Source organism: Geospiza fortis, unplaced genomic scaffold (genome assembly GCF_000277835.1).
Source record: "Geospiza fortis unplaced genomic scaffold, GeoFor_1.0 scaffold181, whole genome shotgun sequence".
NCBI lineage: Eukaryota > Metazoa > Chordata > Aves > Passeriformes > Thraupidae > Geospiza > Geospiza fortis.
In genome coordinates this window covers 1,542,707-1,563,649 of record NW_005054412.1, presented here as the reverse complement: position 1 = coordinate 1,563,649, position 20,943 = coordinate 1,542,707, and the positions used below count along the sequence as shown (strand labels likewise).

The window sequence follows — 20,943 nt, the reverse complement described above, 5'->3', positions numbered from 1 at the left end:
TATGGGAAGAAGTAGTGGAAATGCTTAAATAGCACCTCAGACAGATTCATTTCTCAAACTACCATAAGTTCTCTCAGTTTGGACTTTGAGTCCTCCTCTGGGTATTACATACTCTCTATAATCAAGTGGAAGAAGAACAAAAGCAGATTTACAGTAGAGGGAACAGCCAGCTTTTAAGATTTGACTGCTAGCCTTGTACAAGCACTTTATTTTAAAAGCTTTCAGACATGAAAGACAAAATGAACACAGCTCAATACTTCTAAAATTTCTGAAAGCAGCAAGGCCAAGTTTTTCTGAGAAGTCAGGGGAGCCTTTGCTAAATCCATGCCATGTGTCTTTTCTTACCACAACACCTCCTGGTAATCTCTCCCTCCCCTTTATTGTTGCTCTGATGGGTCTGGTACAGAAGCAGAAGACCAGCCAGTGCTTCAAGTCACAGGTAAACATTAAACAACTGGGGGTTTTAGGAAAATTGAGAAAGTTTCATCAATGGTATGCCATACAGACGACTACACTAATAATCTCATCCCAAATCCTATGTGCTACAGCAATTCAAGCCATTCTGGATATATGAAAAAGGTCTTGGATATATGAAAAATATCTTCAGTGAATCCCAGAAAATCAGAAATCTCCTGCCAATACACTAGGAGAGGAAAATCCTTCCTAACTCCAGATTAACAATTTGTTAAACAGAACAAAGGGCAAGAAAAAGTCTCAGCTACAATTAGTTTAACTGCAGATGTTACAAAATACAACTGGTATCCCAGAAATTTTCAACATTTTTCTTTCTGTGAAAGGAATTTTGTCAGTACTGTCTGAAACAGAAAAATATATTTGTTGTTGGTCACATGGAAAAAAACCCACTTGCTACTCATTCTTAATCCAAGCAATATTTTCTGGTGTCTACAGAGCCCATCTTTTCTTGTTCCTACCTTGGTTTAAAGAGACTCATCCTCAAGTCTTTCTGAAATCCTTTAACTCTTAGTGCATTTTAGCATTCTTAACTCATATTTTCCCCTTCTCTCTGAAAGAGAAGTTCTTCAGATTTCCTGCTGCAGCACCACACAGACATTACAGAGTCAGCACATGCCTCTTTTTATATTTTCTGTTGGTATCAGTGTTTCTCCATTCAGCCTCATGTCTTGGAAAAGGGGAGCCTTCTGGCTACAGACCTGCTTATGCTGATGCCACTGGGATCTGCCATCTCTCTCTTCCTGTAGCAAGGGGGTAATTTACTTGCAGTCTCTTCTGTGCAAAGAGACATCCCCAATTTTCATCAAGCAATAGTTTAGAAGTGATTTGTTTCCAAGGACATGCAGAACATGTCCTTGCAGTGGATAATCTCCTTGGCCACCTCCCCATGGAAATGATTGTGACTGCCATTTTATTAGCAGCCAGAATTCCTGTTGCTTTTCTGAACAAGCTTATTAATGTGTGTGCAGGCAGACAACTTGTGAGCAGGAAAGGAGAAGAAATGATGGTCCAGGGCTGGGCACCAACTCTTGCAGTTAACTTGTGTCCCGAGACACCACGTACAGCCAAACCCACTGAATTTATTTGCAGTGCTGTCTCTCACATGCAGAATCCAGCATTCTCTACCAGCTACAGACACTGTGGTGGTAAATTCATTAGTGACTGCATGCCACAGATAGATTTTTACAGTAAAGGGAAGCAACGGAAGTATCTGAGATTCTTAAGCACTGGGATTACACAGTGTTTTAAAATGGCTTTCTATTGTTTTGGCAGCTGAAACGTCTGCAAGTGAAAAGACTAGACACACTTCTCTTTAGTGCTTCCAATTATTTGGCTTAGGCTGGCTGCATCTGCCAGAGTGCTGGCTGACTGGCCCTCATAATGGACACTGTCAGGAAAAAACTCTAATTCATCTGGCTGTTCAATGTTTTCCTCACTGTTTATTTCTCCCTCAGTCTGGAGAAGAGATACACAGTCATTTCCTGATTCACAGGGACTTCCATTATTCTGATGCCTCTCAGATTTTTCTGAAGATTGCTTATGCTGGAAAGAAAAGAAGAAATCCCCTGGTTTCTTTCTTTCTCTTTCAGTTCTTCACATAGAACTTATGATCTACATAAAGGCAGCTTGTTTTTGCATGCACATTTTATTGACTATTATGAAAAAACAAATAATCAGAAGTCACAGCAAGGAAAAGGACTACAGAGACACATATTCTCATGGACAAGTACCACTTCTCCATGCCCAGAAGACTCATTTATATTGAGATATAAATGCATGAAATGGGCCCACAGTTTAAAGAAATCTGACAAAAATATGAGTCTCCACGCTCTTTGTGTCCAGCAGCCTTTTCTTCTATTTTCTTTATGATTGTGAGGCTAGTATAAAGATTGTCTTTCCATTAAATTTGACGCTGAAATGTTTAGGTGGTTCTAAAGACCTGTTAGTGAAAGATTTTGAAGGCAGAGGGGTCTTTTATATCTCAAAGGCTAGCAGAAAGAAACCTATCCAGTGTTAATACACCACAATTATTTACAGTATATTACTATATAATATATAACAATTTCTAATTGTTTATAATAAGAGAAATATGTAGAAATATCAACTTACATTGATAGATGTGCAGAAAAGTCTCTCCTAGTTTACTTGTGAGGAGGGGTTCTGGCAAGTCCCTGAAGAATTGCTTGACCATGTCAGCCACATCATATGCTGACTGGTCCTCATAGCTGACGTTTTCTGGGGAGCTCTCGTTCATCTGGCGCAGGGCCTGGATTCGCGATTTCACTCCAGATTTCCGAAATAGACCCACCTAAAAATGTACCATATTGACTTGGGTGAAGGGGAAAGTGGCACTCGAAGAATATATATGTGGTATATACATTTATATGTGGGGACCTGGATCATGACCAAAGCTTGGGTTGCTTATTTTACTCTAGACAAGAAGGAGGAAAATGTGCAAATGCAATTGATGGTCCTACAAGTCTCGCAGGCAAGCACAGGCTCCCACAGAAGGATTGCAGGGGTTAATAATGCTGCTGCTCTCTGTCCCGTTCTAGAGAGAGGGTTCAGAGTGCCTTGTGGTTTCTCTGCTGCCTGAGAAGTTTAAGCAAGATGCTCTGCTGATATAAATCAGCCTGGCTTGCTTGGCTTGGGTGACTGTCTTTTGATTTACTCCAGCTGAGAATCTGGCCCCTCATGTTTATTTGGGTATATATTTTGAAGACTAACAAGAAAATATTATGCTTAGCTAAGTAATAAATGCTGTGGCAAAAGATTAGTACTTCCTGCTACAGCTTTAAAATCAAGATTAAATGTATTTTTCCCCTTTCATGCTCTCTGCTTCCAAGAGTTCTCCCAAATCCCACTGAGAAATCCAGTTCGAGAGTGGGGGCCACAGAGGGATTACTTGTGCAGTGTCACTAAGATACATTTTTATCCTGTTTGCTTTCTATTTTGAAAGGAAGTGGCAACTCTTCAAATGATGCCTTCAAGGCAGGGCTGCCCTTTCTTGTCCTTCTCCACCCGCGGAATTCCCCCTGGGGCGAATTCCTGGGCCTCAACCACATTATTTATTCCCAAGTGAGTTTACAGTGTTTCATTTGGGAAGTGTTAACACTGTTTTCCCTTCAGTTTTGCAGGGAAAAAGGTGAAACATTGAGAGAAACCTATGGGAAAGGCACATTTCCAGTTGGGAATTATAGACCCTTTTTCCTCTGTGGTTGCTGTCTCGCTGGTAATCTGTGCACCTTCCTGCATGGCACAGTCCATCAACAAACAGTAAAGGCAAGGGAATAATGCCTTCTGGCCTTCTTCCCCTTCCTTCTGAGCAAGAAGGAGCACAGAGTTCACAGAGGACCCTCCTCTCTCCAGAACACCTCCCATGCTCACCTGGAGGGTATTTAGGACCTCGGTTAACTCGCACATTCATGACACTAATTACACAGATCACAGCTCTGTGAGGGGCTATATTTATGTAATTACTTGTATGGAGAGGAACTGCTGCACCAAACTGGCTGTGAGGCAGCTCTTCTATGCCTTCTTACTGACAAATTTAGTGTCACTTGAGAGCTAAATTTATGTACAGGAAGTAGAGAACTGGAGTGTGCCCTGGGTTCTGTATTTATGATCCCAAGTGAAGCTCTGCTCTTCTTCCTGACAACAGCATACAAGAAAGAACATCCAGCTCTTTTCATCTGGTTTTTCCTTTCCCTTTCTCTTCTTCTTTTTAAATGCCTTTTCCTCTTAGAAATGTGCGCTGAAGATGAAGAAGACGGACTTGCTAATTCTGTCCAAAAAATAAGGTTTTGGCTTGTGGTAGATAAATGTCAGACCACAGGCTCAGTTCTCTCCTTTTGATGAAAAGTGTCCTTGCTGGTATAAACAACCATTAAAAACTTCTAGCTAAGTCTGATTTGAGACGTCAGATGTCAAATCTCACCCATGCAATCTCCAGCTGCACATCATTCTCTTGATCTCTGTTTAGAGACATTTATCCAAACTCCTTTTTCCTTTTTTTTATTAATGGAAAAAATTAATAATTAATCAAAAGAGCTCTTCACTCAATAGAAAAAGATGTTTTAGGCTTTGTTATGCATTATTACAGACTTGTTCTGTAAATAAAAAGGGACTAAAAATCCAGAGGTTAGTCTGCCCCAATCTCTTTACTATCCTTGCGCTGTGTGGATCATCTTCCCCACAAGCAGCCATATGATGCATGATGGAAATAAAGATGCAGTTGGAAAAGGCAAAGCAGTTTCTTTTTCACAAAGAGAAACTGAGTTCCATATCCTACAAGTAACTGTGGGGCTCCTCATGCCAGTTTAAGGATTTCAGTGGAGGAGACAGACCTTGCAGTGGTTTAGAGCAACCACAACTTTACCAAGAGTGTGCAGTAGAAGCTCTGACACCTGTTCTGAACTCTAGCCCACCTTCTGCAGTGCACAGGAGAGACACATAAGCAGTATGCTGAGGTTACCCAGGTCTCTGTCCAGGCATTAGCAGACTTTGAAGTAAATGGCAACAAAGGGAGTAACTGTAAAGCAGAGGAGCTGAACTGCCTGGAATGTTTTTGCCTAGAAAGGTTTTTGGTGAAAAGATATTTTAAAGGACACCAATTTGTAGTTCTCTTCCTTCTTTTTTTTAATCAGTATTTTCCCAATTTTACTCTAAGAAGAAACCACAGCTGAACTGACATTCACAGAGCTCTGATGCTTCCCAGCCCATAAACACAAATGGAGAAGACAGCTGTCTGAGGCTTCCAACATCTTTAATTGCCTCAAATCTCTCAAGAGCTTTTTCTTTTTCCTTTATATTCCCTTTTACATTCTCCCCACTTAATCCTCTCTCTTCTCTTTCTTCCTCCTGCTCTGCTTCTTAGCTTACAAGTCCATCCCTATCCATACATCTCCTGTTCCTCGTATTTGGGCATCTCCTCCTCCAATCTCATCACTAATTCCAGGCTTGCTGCATCACTTTTCTTCCTACACTGGCTTTCCACAGCTTTTCCACAGCTTAGTACACAAACCCAGATGAGCACTGTGGCAACCAGGCATGTTAGCTCCTGAATATATCACTTCTACTTGTCTCCATGCATCTTTCCCTTTCATCCTCTCTTAATAATTTCTGACAAGCTGTTCATCCCACTCCTCAGCTCCTGCACTACATATGGCTGGCAGAACTCATCTCAGCTCACTTTAACACTGTGAGTTAGATGTCAAGGTCTGACCACTAAAGGATCCCTTTACAGAGAGAACTGACAGGAAGGACCTGTGTCTTTCCCACTGACTGCAAAGGGAAATGGTTGTGAATGGTTGTGATTCACTGGAATGCCTTTGATTTTCAGATTTCAGTTTTGGGGAAGATGACTGTCACCCCACAAAAATCCTGAACAGCAAACAGAATGGTGATTAGAAAACGTGAAGATTCAAAACAGACTAATTCCACCCTTTTCATGTGCTCAGAAAGCAGCAAAGTCTGCAGAGCAAAGTGCTGGTTGCTCCTTTCGAACTTACAACTATCTAAAGGCAGTTATGAAAGAGGTCGTATCACATGAGGTCAGTAACAGTAGAGGACTGAACATAAACAGCCAGGGGGTTTCTCCCAGTCCTGTGTTCATAAAAATATACATCCTCATCCTTAGGGGAAGAACAGTAATAATATGATTAGTATGTCCCTCTGTAGCTAAAGGGAATAAAAAAAAAATCTGAAATACTTTGAGCATGAGGGTGTCCCAGCTGGCTTGTTGTAGCTAAGAACACTATAAAAGGCAACGTACCATGATGGCTTTGGCATTGAACCCCTGCTGACCTAACTATCTGGATATATCTGACTCTGTCAACAGAATACTTGGAATATTTTGCTGAGTTTGCTCTCTATTCTTGGACTTTTTGGTCTTTGCTAAGTAAATAAAACCTTTTGTACCATATCTTGTGAAATGGTGAATGCAGTTAACCCTCAATGGCAACAGTCAAGCATATGCAGTACAGATATGTATAGAAGTGGGGAGTCCTAATCCCTTCCCAGGTTTTATTCAATATACATGAAGATCTCAAAATGTTCTTTGAAGTAGATTGGTACTCAAATCAGCAAGACTGTTATAGCTACAAAATTTCAACAGATGAGCTGGATACAAATCTCAAAATGGAAAACTTTTAGTTTTGGCACCAACTATCAAATCACCAGAGGAGATTGAGGCCCAACATGAGAGATAATAATCTTCAAATAATAATAATCTTCAAATAATAATCCTGGCACTTAGCACAAAAAATGCAGACTGTTGCTTGCTTAAAGTGGTTTTTCAGAAAAAACCAACAAGTCCATGGAGTAAAGCTCCTACCTGGTCTAGACAGTTGCTCCGTAGGTAGCGCAGGGCTTGTTGTATGCTCTGGGGAAGAGGCTGCCCCGTTCTCTGGACATGAACTATCAGGGGCACACCAAAGACATTCTTGTCCTTGTAGTCAGGAACTTTCATCCTCTTCATAAACTTTGGCACAGACCTGAAAAATAACATAAACAGGCTGCATGAAAAAAATCAGGGTATTTACACACCTTCTGAGTAACACTACTGACAGAAATTGGTAACCGAGGCCTTTTTAAATAAAGATGGTGAAATAATGTTTAATGCACCATACACAGACACTTGAAAATTTGCATAATTGATTAATTTCTTAATTTCTATAAGTAGATGGCCTCTAAGGTATAGCATAACAATCAGCTTTAACAAGAACCTCTTACTACGCAGGTGTCATCCAGCTGAAGCCAATAAGGTTTAAAGCATCTTTTAGGGACTCACAAGAATGGCAGAGCAAACCTGAGTGGAGAGGGTATCTGAGGGAAAAGGAGGTTCTAACGTGCTGATGATCTTTGATCTTCTACCAGTTACATGATTTAGTATTTCTATTGACTAAAACTTTACAATAAGAAATGATGGTGGGAAATCTCTATGTGTCAGATTCCTCCCTTGTGTTATATGATTTATTCTAGTTGAGTAACTTAAGTGAAAGCTGGTGAGCTTGCTTTCTTCAAAAAATTGTGATGAAAACAAGAACCAACTGGATTCCCTTTTTGGGAGTCATGACTGCCATGGAATTAAAAAAAAAGATGAATATGACCTGAATGTGACTAAGAGTTGTGTCATCTGTGTAGGAAGAAGTAAAAACTCATTTTAAATTACCTACTGAAGAAGTACAGTGCGTAACTCTACAGCTATTTACAGTGCCTCTCTTAAAAATCCTTAGATACTGATTATAAAAACTGAAGAAATATCTTTCAGGATGAAAACCATGTACAAACAGCAGCACCTAGAATTTGCTGTATTCTAGCCTGCTTATTTGAAGTTGGGTAAGGTGAGGTTCATTTCAGTGCAGATGCCAGCTAGCCACAGGGAGTGCTCCAAAGGAGAGCAGTGAAATGGGGATTAATTTTACTGAATTTTAGTTATTTTACAGAGATTTAGAAAGAGTCAGCTGTCTGGGCTACCTCTACACCCACTCTAGAGAGAGAGACCTCTGGAAGGTGACCCAAACCCTCAGCCTTGGATATAATGGGCTGCTTTGGGGTCGCCTGTCTCTTTCCTCTGACCACAAACAGCCCACCTGACTTTCTCAGATTAGATTTTTAACAGATTACTCTTTTAACTTTTCCTAATGACTGATGCCAGTGAGGTGAATCTCACATGTATCAATTGTATCTATTTTTCCATTTCTAAGGGAAAACTTGTCTTAACGTAGCTCACAGAAGAATTTAGCAGGATTTTGGGGAGGTCTTTTCAGCATGAAAATCACAATAAAAATATCAAGTCATACTGTATCTGGACTGGGTGCCTCAGTGTATTAGGAAAAAATTCTGTCATTGTTTTATTTCTGTTCTGTCATTGATTATTTCTCATGTTCTTTTAAACTCTTATCCACGCTCATTTCCATTTCTGGTGTACCTCAATCTGTGGGGCCCACCAGGGTTTGTGTACCACGAAACATGCAGGTTTCTGTAGAGAAGGAGCTGTGGCATGGATGTGAGCATTCACATCCATGTGTGCTGTGGCATGGATGTGAGCATTCACATCCATGTGTGCTTCCCTCCACTCCCTGAGTGACCAGGTAGCTGTCACAGCTGCCAGGGCTGCCAGCTCCCTCTAACACAGGTCCAGGCCTAGGCCAAAGCCTGCATCTTTGATTTCTAGAGAAAAGTCCCACAACTATTCTAACCCTTCTTTTAAAGCACAAACAAAGCAATATCAAACACATGAAGCAGCAGCTGTTTCTTTTCGAATCACCAAATGAATACTGGGTAGGACTTACTGTAAACTTTTCCTACTTTATAGTCACTCTCTCCTATTCCTGTTTATTTTTCTGGAACTGTAGCATTGTTCAAAAGGCCAGGGTTGTCTCTCTGTTAGAGCACAGGAATGAAGCCAGATTTCCAGGATCTATTTCTCACTCTGCCAACGAGCCACAAGGCAGCAATGGAATAAAAGGGACAGTTTCAAATCCCACACTTGAAGTCAATGGCTCCTTCTAATTCCATTTAGTTACCAACAGAGTAACAGAATTAGGAGAAGCTATTTTCTTCTAACAAAGTCTCCTTCCAGTTAGCAGTGGTACTCACCATGTCCAGCCATGTTTGTTTGACATGGAGTACTTTTCCATGATGGCAGTGAGTCGAAGCAGAGAGAATTTTTGCAGTAGATTCAGCTGGGCTGCTGACTGGTTGCTGATGTGAAGCGATGCAATGGAGCGGCTCAGGTGATGAGAGATTTGGAAACTCTGCCATCGTAACTGCCTTTAGCAAAAGAAACGATAGCAAAATCAGAGAACTGCTTTGGTAGGGCAGAAAAGATGGTGTACTGTGAGATAGGGCCGGGCAATGTATAAAACACACACAAACACTTACATATGTGATGGCTTGTGGTGTGTCAACTGAAAGAAAATTTACCTTGGAGATAAATACAATTTAGATAATCTCTTTAATTTTGGAAATGCCCAAGTTTTGTTGTTTTAACATTAGATTCACAAGTGGGTGTGGGTCCATATACTTGGGGAAGCAATGCTGCCTGATATAGTCTTTAGCCCACACACTTCCAACAGGATGTGGGAGATTCAGAGACAAATGTTCTTTGCCTGACTCAGAACTGGTGTTTGATGCCTAGTCCCTCATCTCCCAGGGGACTGACCTGACCACTGAGGTATTTGGAGATGAGGTTCTCCAAACAGCTCTATTATTAAATGCTGAAGGACTTTTTTGAAAAAGGATTAAACCCTGTGTCTCCTTAGCTAGAGCTAAAACCACCAAGCTATTGAACCATTCACATCTTTTTACTCCAATGCACTTTCTCTGTATACTGGATTCATCAGAAAAAAACCCCCTAATTTTATTTTCTTATTTCACTAAATGTAAGTTCTGACTCAAATCCTAAAAACTTTGTCACTGCTCATTTACTCAATAGTTTCCTCCAGTCCACTTTCACTTTTGTGGTGGTGGTGAGCAAGCACAGGCAGCAGCAAACCATGGCATGGCAGAGAGCTCTCTGTGAGGGTGTGACAAGACTGACAGCAGATCAGAAAATACCACTATTATCAGAAATACCAGTATCAGAAAATACTAGGTATGTTCTCCCTGCTTTTGCACCTACAAAGCCACCCTACATGCAACAGTTTAGACCCACAAAAGCTTTTGCTTAGGACCATTGGTACTTGGCTCAACAGGAGCTCATCACTCTGACTTAAAACAGGTCTGTAAACGATCAACAAAATTCCACTTTTCACTTTATTAAGAAGTCAGTCATTCACCATCATTTCATCCCTCCATGTAAGGGGCTGGGGCAGTGTAGGGAAGTTCTCTTTGAGCACAAAGGGGCACATTTTTAAAGCAGATCAGTGCATTTAAAAAGTGCATAAAACTACAGATTCATAAAGACCTGGGTGCATAACTTAGAAGCCAAATTAAAAATACATCCTACAACCTATACAAGGTCCTGCTATGTAATCAATGGATCAAGGGGTAAAAAATGCCTTAGTTTGCTCTATTAAACCAATTCTGCATCAATTCCATGTAAGAATCTCCACAGCAGGATGTCCCTTCCCACAAAATCCCACCTTTCCCTGGGAAGTTCCCATCTCCATACAGGATGAACACTACTGTAATGGTACCCTGGGCGTTCTGACTCCCAGGCTGAGAACCTCTGCTTCATTATATTGTAATTCACAGTCTGTGGATTTGTATACAAAATTTTGCTACTTACCTGCTTGGCCTTGTGAGTGATGCTCCCACCCCAGAGTCCCTCCTGTCCCTAACACCAGTGGCTTCAGATTCATTTAGGGATGTTCCATCTCTGTCCATGTCGCTTGGGGTGGTCCGGCCATCAGACACAGAGTTTCCTTCAAAATCAAGAGTGATCTGTGTAGGCGACTGGAAAGGCAATGATGGGGATTCCCTGACTGACACGTCACCAACCGGCAGACCTGGCAACACCTTCTTTGACCAGCCATCTACCACCTCCTGCAGTCCATTGACATGTTGCAAAATGTCATCTAACTGAGGAAAAAGGACATCCTTCTCTATGTCCAGGAGGTCCCCAGTACTAGCATACAAGTGGGAACCCGGCACATTGTCATAAATACTAATTCTGCTCTCTTTGGGACAGCAAGCCATCAGGCCAGATTCCTTTGGAGTAGAGCAGTTCTGCTTTCCCAAAGAGATGCTGCCTGTCCTCCAGTTTACACTGTTACTGTTGTCTGTAGGTGAGAGGCTTTCGATGGAAAGTGCCTTTGGGAAGGTCCCTGGTTTGTGATCCTTGGGAATGTGCACAACCAAGTTCTCTTGGGAATGAAATTCGTTTTTGCGGTTTTGGTCCACCACTTGCCGTAAGGCCGTTCCTGCCAGAACATCCAGGTCCTCCAGGTACATCCCACCTCTCTTGTTTGCTTCATGGCACTTGCGTTCCTTCAAACACGGCGTGCTCACCCCACTGCTGCTGTTTTCAGACTGGCTGCTGTCACTGCTGGATTTGGCAGATGAGGGAAGCCCTCTTTTGACTGAATCTTGCCCCAAATTCTGGAGATCGCCATTGACTATCTGTACACAGTGCATGTCTTTCAAAGATTTTGGCTCAAACTGGAGAACCGGTCCGCTGATCTCTAAAGGACCTGTTCTTCCCGAGCCTTTTAGTTTTCCATGCACAGCTTTTGCTTTCAGCGTCTCCATGCGTTTTAGAAAGGTTTTCGCTCTGGCTCGTGTTGGATTTTCATTCTTCAGGCTGTCCTTGGGGGACGGGGCGGTGTTTATTGCAGCGGAGTCCTGCAGCAGGGTGCTCTCCACATCATGATGGGCAGAGCAGTCACAGGCCTCCCTGGCAGCACTGGTGGTGCCAGACTGGCTCCTGTTGTCACTGCCCCCACTGCTCTCACTGTGAATCGATGAGAGCTCAGGCTCACTCAGATCCGTAAGGACGCTCTCACTGCTTGTTGTGTTTTTCATTTTAATGTCCCCAGAAGAGCCATGTCTGTCAGATCGGTGAAGCAGAGCATCAATGTCGTCCACCCGAGACCATCGTTTGCTGGTTCTTTGGAAAGTCCATTTATTGCTGATAGCACAGAGATCTTCTTCATCTGAATCTTCACTCTGGAAAAAAAGCAAGTGGCACATGTTAAAATTGTGTGCTTTAACTTGATATTTGAATTAGTGCGATTGGGCTGCTCCAGGTGAGCAATAGGCAACAAAGTCTCTCTGAGCCAAGTTTATGGAAGGCTGGTCATCAGTCCTTCCATAACACCCTCTTTCATTTAATTGTAAAGACTGCAAACATCAAGAAAGGAATAAAGCCTGCTCCATGTTAGGAGTCCCACTGATACCTCTTGGCTTCCATGGACCGCCTGTGCACTGAATTGTGTAGGGCTGATGCTCACAGTGACTGTTTAGGAAAAAAAAAGTTTTGAAAGGCCAAAGTAAAGGAATCCTGATTTGCAGGGATGGTGTTAAGATACACATGGTAAAGACAGGGAAGTGGCTGGGTACTACAGCAATGTGAGCTATTTAAAAATCCAAGACAGCAAATATCTGGTGCTACACGTAGGTTTGCAGTGAGAACTAAATAAACATCTATAAACTTCATGGGCCAGATAGATCTAACAAGATTTATGTTTCGGGAATATAACGACAGATAAATAATCATGATGCTTAAAACACAATAAAAAAATATTTGGCAGCCTTGTTTAGGGTGTGTCTGAGTGCAGGCAAAGTAAAGAAGAGAAGGCAGCCATGGGGGTGTGGGCAGGAGGAGCAGCCAGGCCCAGGCTGGGATGGGGCACAATCTGCAGCTGAGGTGAGCATTCCTACAGTGGGCAACCACTGTCTTCGCTGCTATCATCAGTAGAGGCACCCCAATCTTTATGACCTGCAGCCTGCCCCACCGTCTCTGGCTTCTCCTGAGGCAGCAGCACCCCAGAGTCCTTCCTGGTCTCATTATGTTTAGGTAGCTCCAGGAGCTACTCTGCAATGCAGAGAACGTGTGCCTTGAAAAAAAAGTTAGATAAGAAACCTCAACCTATGGCATTTTTCTCATCTGTTTGCTCAAACAAAAAAGATACATCTTCAGCATGAAGCCCACAGTTGCTAATGAGTACCCTTTTCCTGACTTTGAACTGGACTTATACTGCGTTATTCTTGTGCATTTGTTTTAAAGCAGAACAAACTAACTTCACCTACATGACATTCAAACAGCTCTTCACATTCTTGGAAGCAGTATGAAGGCAGTAAAATATGACAGGCTGTCAGACTAAAATGAGGTGCTAAACCAGAAAGACTATTTTGGGACTGGAAAAATTCTCATTTTAAAAGTCTATTATTAGAAGTATTTTTATATGAAGTTTTGATGGTAAAGTTATCTCCAGTCTTTGACTAGATCTTTGCTGGCCTGTCTAATTGAAAAATGTAAACCAAATTTTACAAGAGCACCCAATACCTTAAATAACGTGAAACCTCAGAAGCTGGAGATTGGGATCAGTAGCGTGCCAGGTCTCACTGATGCCATAAACTTTTGCCAGTTTATCACTCCAAGTCAGCCAGATGTTTTAGATCGTGTCCAAACCATAAAATAAACTATAGCTGTGAAATTTTGGGTTTAGGCATTCCTCTTTCTTTTGTTAACACTGAGGTGTGCAGTGTTCCTGTGAGTTTACAGGAATGAATGGAGATCTTCATTCTCTAGCTTGTTAAAGAGAAAAATTGAGCATCTAGTGAAATATGAGGGAAGGGGCTAGAAAAAGCTAATACTGCTTTGGCCATTTTGTCTACGGGGAAGAAATTGCACATCAGACAGTTCTACCTTTGTTTTAACTCCACAGCTTGCTATATGCATATATGGACCAAAGGACTGCATAGCCTCAGGAACTTAAAAATCCATTTATTGTGGTCTTAGTAGTGCCACAAAGTGGATATTTTAAAAACCACAAGGGTACGTACTTTTAAATATTTAGCAGTGGTAATTATATCTACAAAGCATACCACTGCTGAAGCGTTGGTGGCACCAGCCAGCAGGATAAACATATTTTTAAAATTTGTTCTACATTGCAATATGCCAAAGGGACCTTAAAGAAGATTCTTGGCTGACACAAATCCCTGTAGCTGCACTGACATTACTGTATGAGCTGACAGGATTTAGCCTGTATTTTCTACAAGCTGGAATTGATTAAAGCAGCCAAACTGGTAGAGACATTGCAAAAAACACCAAGAAGGGAGCATAGAGCAGAAGACAGAAATAAAAATAAATTCAGTGGTAAATATACTTTAAATCAAATTGTTTTTTGGGTTTTTTCTGGTTTTTGTTTTTGACAAAGCAGAGATGAACAGAAATGGATATTGGTAGTAAACAAGTTTTGCCTCTAACTACAGCAAAGACAGGATTACATTCTGCCCAAGAATCACTTAGAAAATACTTAGAGGCTTTTCAGTGTCAAAATTTGCAGCTCAATTAAATAAAGGCTTAGTTTTGGGTTCTTTTTAATTGACAAAGAAACATGCTTGTGTTCCATCAGAAGCAAAATCAGGCAAGTATGAAATGAAATATCTGGATGCTGAGATACTGCCATGGTGACTCACTACAAATTCAGCTGCACTGAGAGTCCTATGACATACTGCGCTTTTCTTTTGATGAAATCAATAGAAATTCTGGAAGCCACGAACATCCTGAATGACCCACTGTTCTTGTCAGATATCTGAGTGTCCTGACAAATGAAACTGTCCAAAAAAAAAAAAAAAGTTGAGAGCACTTAGCCCACCCACGTGTCACCAGCTAGGGGTACAGCGGATCAAGAGAAGGTCTGAAAGCAATGATTCATCTGACACAGGCAGAGCAGACATTTTGGAGGAGTGACTGTATATTTCTACTGACCTGGGGTGAAATCAAGTGCACTACTTTGGAGCATATTCAAAAGTCCAGTTAATACCATTACGTTTGGGAAGATGAGAAGGGACAAGTTTCTTGAGGAGTGACTGGTAACATTTGCCAAAGAAAAAGAGGTTTTGCTTCACAGATTTGTCACAGCTGATTTAAAATAGTGCAGCTTTTTGACTGAGGGTGTACTTGCCTGAAATACAGAGGCATGCTAACAAAAGGCAAGTAGTGGATTTATTCGCGGTGGAATTCTGCCACATTTTTCCAGCTGGGGGCAGGAATTCTCATAAATCGACAGCTGCAGAAGGCAGTTAATCCAAAGGCTAATCTCTGTCTGTCCAAATCGCTTACGGACATATTTGCAACACATACATGAGCATTTCTGTTTGCATCTTGATGAAGCCAAGGGAAGACAGCAGCCCACAGTGGGAATGGTTTGGGTGGGACAGTGGGCAGTAGGGAATGCTCATGCTGAGCTGTCTTTCACAGGAACCTTGCCTGGCAGCTTGCTTGGCCATATTTTAGTGAATCACTCAAACAGGTCTGCTAGTCCTGTGCATACCTCTTAGGCTGAAGCTCCAAACTGGCTGATTTTGCATTTCATTGTTCAGATCACCATAGAGACTATTAGGAAAGGCAGTATCTACAGCCAAAGATTTATTTAGTTCAGTGATCAATTTCAGACCCAGTTTCTGGCTTTTACACTTGCATTTACATTTCCTCCTGTCAGCAGGCCCTCCTTACTCCTCTCACCCACATTCTCTTCTACTTTCAGTTGCTCTGTATCTGTGGACTAAAATCTCCTCCAATTCCTCTTTGTCTACATTTTTCTGTGCTTAGCTTCTCTGTGGCCTTGTGCAGGTATGGACCCAACTAGCTACTGTGCCCTTGAAAGAGTATCAAGTAGTGCCATGTCTCTTCCACCTGAAATTAGTGGTCATCTGCAAGGAGAGCAGCTCAGGACTTTGGTCCATTCAGAACAGGGAGGAGTGGCAGCAAAATTTTAATGAAAAACAAACATAACAAAAGAAAAAAATCCTCCCTTTTTAAAACAACATAAAACCCAAGACAAAAAAACCCCAAACCCATATGCAGTGAAGTCCCTGCAGCTCCAGGGAATGGACAAAATAGAAGCTAAAGAGGCTAGTACACAAAGGAACAAGCAGATATGTGCCAAAGTGGGATATCTGGACATTAAAACCATCCTCTGTTCAAGTTCCATCAAACACTGAATAGACTATGATGAGACTGAATTTGCAAAGACACCAAAAATTCAGCTCTTGGAGTCAGTTTTTAAAAAGCACTAGAAAAACACTCTAGGAAGGAAAAACAGGAACCAGGATTTCTCAGAGTTGACAACTAGCATTGTACAACACTCAAGGGGAATTTGTGACCCGAAAACCAAACGTTCAACAGTTAATGCTGGGCATGTTACAAAGGTCTCAAAATCAACAGGCTGTTTCTGCAGCCCTCACTGAAACCCTTTATGCTCAGATAATTCCCATGTTACACAGGAGCTTGTAAGGATGACAGAGTTTATTTTCATATTCTTAACTGGGAAGAAGTCAGTACAAGAAACAAAGAAAAGCTGTTGTTTTCATCTCAACAGCTTCCATTTTTTCTGAGCAGGATTTTCCACTGTGTACTCATATGGCATTGACAAACAAGCCAGTCTAATGAAGCTTTACTGTCTTTTCCCCCACTAACTTTAATTGCACACATGTAGAGTTTAAGTACTGTGTGAGCCCTTCTAACACATGTAGTATTTACTCACAGTTTCTATTCTATTTATAGGTTCAAGATTCAGCAATTCACATGCATCCAGATAATCCTGACATGCATGTTCAAAGTAAAATAAACTTAACTTACTTTTAAGAGCATTACTAGATTAAAGGCTAGATTGGGGTGGTCTTATCACAAATGCTAGGGTGTATTTAAAAGTTCCCTTACCTTTTTTCTTTGGAAGTTCACATCGAGTTTCATTGAGGCGCACTTGTTCAGTGTATTCAGTCGTCTACAGGGCAAAGCAAATTCAAAAGATTAGCAGCCTCTGACTAAAGGGCATGATTTTTTTGCAAGTTCAAAATATGCTCTCTTATCTTACTGTAGGGTGCCAACCACATATAACAGCTTCAGAAAGGATAGTGGTCATCTATTCCAGCTACGTGACCACTGCATGGAAAGGGACCCTTAGTTTCACTTTACTTGACAGCCAGGTTTTATTGATTGCTTTTTAATTAATAGACATTCCCATGCTTAGCACAGGAAACAGCTATAAACAAACACCTGTGATAGCTGGGGAAATGACAAGAGAAGGAGGTGAGTTGCCTTATGCAAAGGCATCAAAAATGACTGTAACATAATTGGCCTAAAATGGGGATTTCAAAGCACTGGTGAAAGACCAAACAAAAAACCAGCTGCAGTTCCTCACTTCTGACAGTTAGTACTTCTTTAAAAAAGTTGACATAAAGAACTTCTAGCTGGTACTTAAAAGTTTCTCCAAAGCCAATAGTTTCTTTTCTCCTGTCTGTGGATCTTACACACAGGTTAACACACCCAAAATGTAAACAATCGAACATTTTAAAATAAATATTTTTAGCTATTTTTGACCATGTTCATACTGATGTAACCAGAGTCTCTGTAAGGCTCCTTAAATGCAAGGCTATTCTGTGATGACAGTGAGTTGGAATGACAATCTCTGTGTGTGTGTGTGTGTGTGTGTCTTTGTGCAAGGACAGCCAGAGGACAAGTAAACATGCTCTTTCAATAGAGAACCGCCTGTGGTAATGCTAATTGATTTGGTTTTATTTATACTTAAAGATCCTGATCCATGAAACCATTCAAATTTTAAAAGCAGAGGCTGAAAATTAAATATGTTCAACTTTGAAAATTTTCCGTATCTAGGACTGAATTTAAAAATAAAGGGAGTGAGAGAGCCACATGCCCACAGCACTCCTTTGCTGGCTGCTTGCATCTCCTGTGTCTTTATAGCAAGACCTGTCTCTGTTGCTTTTGGGTTGCAGGGAGAGGTCTCCAATTTCCAGAACTTAACATTTGAAATGCCTGTGATAAGTTACAAGGACACATGAAAAAAGTATCAGATCAATGATATAATCTCTCACATAAAGTAAGAAGATTATGGTATTAACATATTCCTCTGCAGAACTTCTAATATTAGCATACCTTTCAGATTGCCACCACTAAAAAAGAACTGACCCACCAAATTTGGATCTTCCTTAAAAAAATTCCCTCTGAAAATATCACCTGCTCATTTGTAGATCAAATATTCCTCCCCAACTCAAGCCAATAAATCTGTTATGCCGCATCAGAAAAGTCCTGTGCTCATGGTATTAATTTGGGTTTAATGTATGCACAAGCACACCCTGCATGCATGATTGCAATGTTGAAATAAATTCCAGGGTTTGTGGCTGTGTAGCTATATCTGCAGCCTTCTGCCCACAAATCTTCTTCTGGGATTACATCTATTATTGCAAAACTCCTCTTTTGCCCAAACATAGAATTTCTCAACCCAAAGTAGCATTTTCTTGGGGCCCTGGGGCTGAATAATGTTCAGTGCTTCATTCGAGCACACAATGTTTAAATGTGTGTATCAATATCAATTCCAAGTATGCAGAGGTACATTTTCAAAGGACTCCATTCCCAGCTTTCTATCTTTGGGGACAGCTTCCTCTTAGTGCTGAATATTGGCTAATATTGGAGTCCCTGCACCTCTTTGTCAGCTGGCCTGCACTGAAGGGAAAAGTCTAGCTACATTTCCACACGTGCTCCACCAAAACCAAAATTACTTTTTACTGGGCGCCAGGCACTTCAACCCCAGGTTTTAAATTCACCTCTCTGCAAAACATTGTTATGTTTTCTGGGGCTCTTCCAGGGCTGTGGAAAGATTTGCCAGGGAAATTACAGAACTAATGATCATATTTGTGAGTTTGTCTGGTACTAACAGCTCAAAACAAAATCAGTCTTTTTCAGCTTCTTTTGCCTTGTTGATGTGCCAGTGGTGGCAGAAAGCTTTTTTCATCAGCTTAAAGTTGTCAGATGACTGACAGTCAACTCCTCAGCAAGTTATATGAAAATAATAAAAAACCCAGAAGTTTCTGGCTACAAAGGCTGTCACCAATGTTCCAGCTGAAGTGAGAGGAGCACTGCACTTTTATGCCACTGCTTAAAAAACATGGGAAAAGAATGCCTGTTTGTAATGTTAACAAAACACAAAGTCTGGACTTGAGAAAAGGCAGGGAAAAAAACCATTAAATAAACACAAGAAAGGTGGTTATATAAAACCCAAATAATCTAGGACGTATTTGAAAGTATCTGGAAATTTCTGCATTGTTCAGGGAAAGACTGGAAAACATGTATTACAGTGTTTCAGTGATTTTAATGTTATTAAATTTTATTTAATAAAATATTAATTTTATTTCTTCTCCAGAGCATCAAAGGTGGCAAAGACTTTAAAATAATTCTTAAAAAGCCAGCAGAGATATTCAGGTGCCCAAACAGACATTTCTGGTGCTATTTTAGATCCCCTGGAGTATCAAGCCTGGCCTTTAGCTGCTGCAGGTACCTCGTTCCAGACAACACATGGAGAAGTCTGGGCTCTCTGAGGAGATTTAAGATGGTCATAGACACGAGTCCTTAGGCTTTGAATCCCAACCCCAGTGCTGTAATTGTTAATTCTTATGATAGAAGTTCTTCCAAAGCAGGAAATCTCCAACTTTTGCATTCTTTACAACACTGAGCAGTGTTTACAAATAAATACAAGCTTGGAGCTATGCAGGCTCAGGCCAGCTGGAAAATGCTGTGGGGGACCTGTTGTCCTGGTTTAAGAGCAATCCAAGTAAGAGGGAGCAACCCAAGTGATAGGGAGACAGCTCTGAAGTGAGTTTGTGTTCCAGGTGGATCCCTGGACCTGTTCTGCAGCTGCTTTCAAGCAGGTGCTTTGGAATGCAACCAGGGCCACAGGAAAGGCACCATGGGGAGGACAAGCATGGACAGTACAGTGTGTCCTGCATCAGCAGATCCACAAATGCCCTCTCTCATGGATTTTGTCCAGGAAAACACACTCTGTTGTTCTGTAAGGGCCCCTCTGAGGGAATCACAACACTATTTTTCTGTTTTATTGTTATTCCTAGCCAAGTTTAGGTGCTGAGTACACATGTCTGTGCCTGGCTGCTTCTGGTGCTATCAGCTTTGGGAAGAGGACATCAAGCTCTTGATGGTGGGTTTTGCTGAGGTCTTAATACTGAATAAGAGTCTTCCCAGCACCATTAGGGCTGGTGTGCAAGGCTGGCACTGGCATGTCCCTGCTCCACCACTTTTGTGCATAAAGAGAATATTCTGTTTTCCAGTCCTATCACCTTTTTATCATGGCTGCCACTGAGGGAGTCACCTTTTAGACTCCAGGTTCACATGAGATGAGTAATCTCTCCTGGAAGTCAGGGGGAGCCATTCTGCTGCCTCTAGAGCAGGGCTTTCTGTCCTGCATGGGGAGAGTCAGGCTTATCCCCCACCAGCACCTAGAGCAAGAAAACCCAGCAGATGGTACTGACTGCACACCCACCATTTCAGAACTCTGGTGGGAGGATGTCCCATCCCATACAGCAACCTTCACTTTGTTTATGATCTAAGAGACAACAGCTGTGGAAAAATAAAATGCTATGGAAAAAAAGACTGCTTGGCACAGCTCAAATCTTAAGAGCTTGGTTTGGGGAACTATGTATCAGACTGTTATATACTTGTTCTTCATGTTCTTAGTCACTGTGTTTACGTGAATACAAAAAGTACAACATGGCTTGGCTTCTCCTTCTCACCCTCTTATCACAGCAGCCACAAGAGTTCCCAGAGCAGAGTTGGTTGCTGCTATTTTGGACGTGACACAGCTATAAAATTTTCATGCTCAATTATTGTTTTGGCAGGATGACAGCGTTTGCCTGCAGATTGCCTGGCAATTCTCTATTGTTCATTACTCAATAAAATCTGAGTGGAATCTCTTGATAGATACGCCTCTAACCCAAAGGCCTCAAATTTGGTTTTTACTCTGCCAAATTTTCAAATTATATTGTAAACAG

The 20,943-nt window shown here is 41.4% G+C and overlaps 1 protein-coding gene across 2 annotated transcripts in view; it reads right to left on the bottom strand.

Annotated features, from left to right (window-relative positions):
- STARD13 (StAR related lipid transfer domain containing 13) overlaps positions 1-20,943 on the bottom strand; it is a 289,660-nt gene that overhangs the window by 14,505 nt on the left and 254,212 nt on the right. For both annotated transcript variants that reach the window (XM_005426361.2, XM_005426362.2), the window contains 5 exons: positions 16,808-16,871; positions 10,709-12,087; positions 9,076-9,249; positions 6,809-6,968; positions 2,584-2,782 (listed from right to left, as the gene is read on the bottom strand). In XM_005426361.2, coding sequence (XP_005426418.1) covers positions 2,584-2,782; positions 6,809-6,968; positions 9,076-9,249; positions 10,709-12,087; positions 16,808-16,871 — 1,976 coding nt within the window. The remainder of the gene's footprint in view (positions 1-2,583; positions 2,783-6,808; positions 6,969-9,075; positions 9,250-10,708; positions 12,088-16,807; positions 16,872-20,943) is intronic.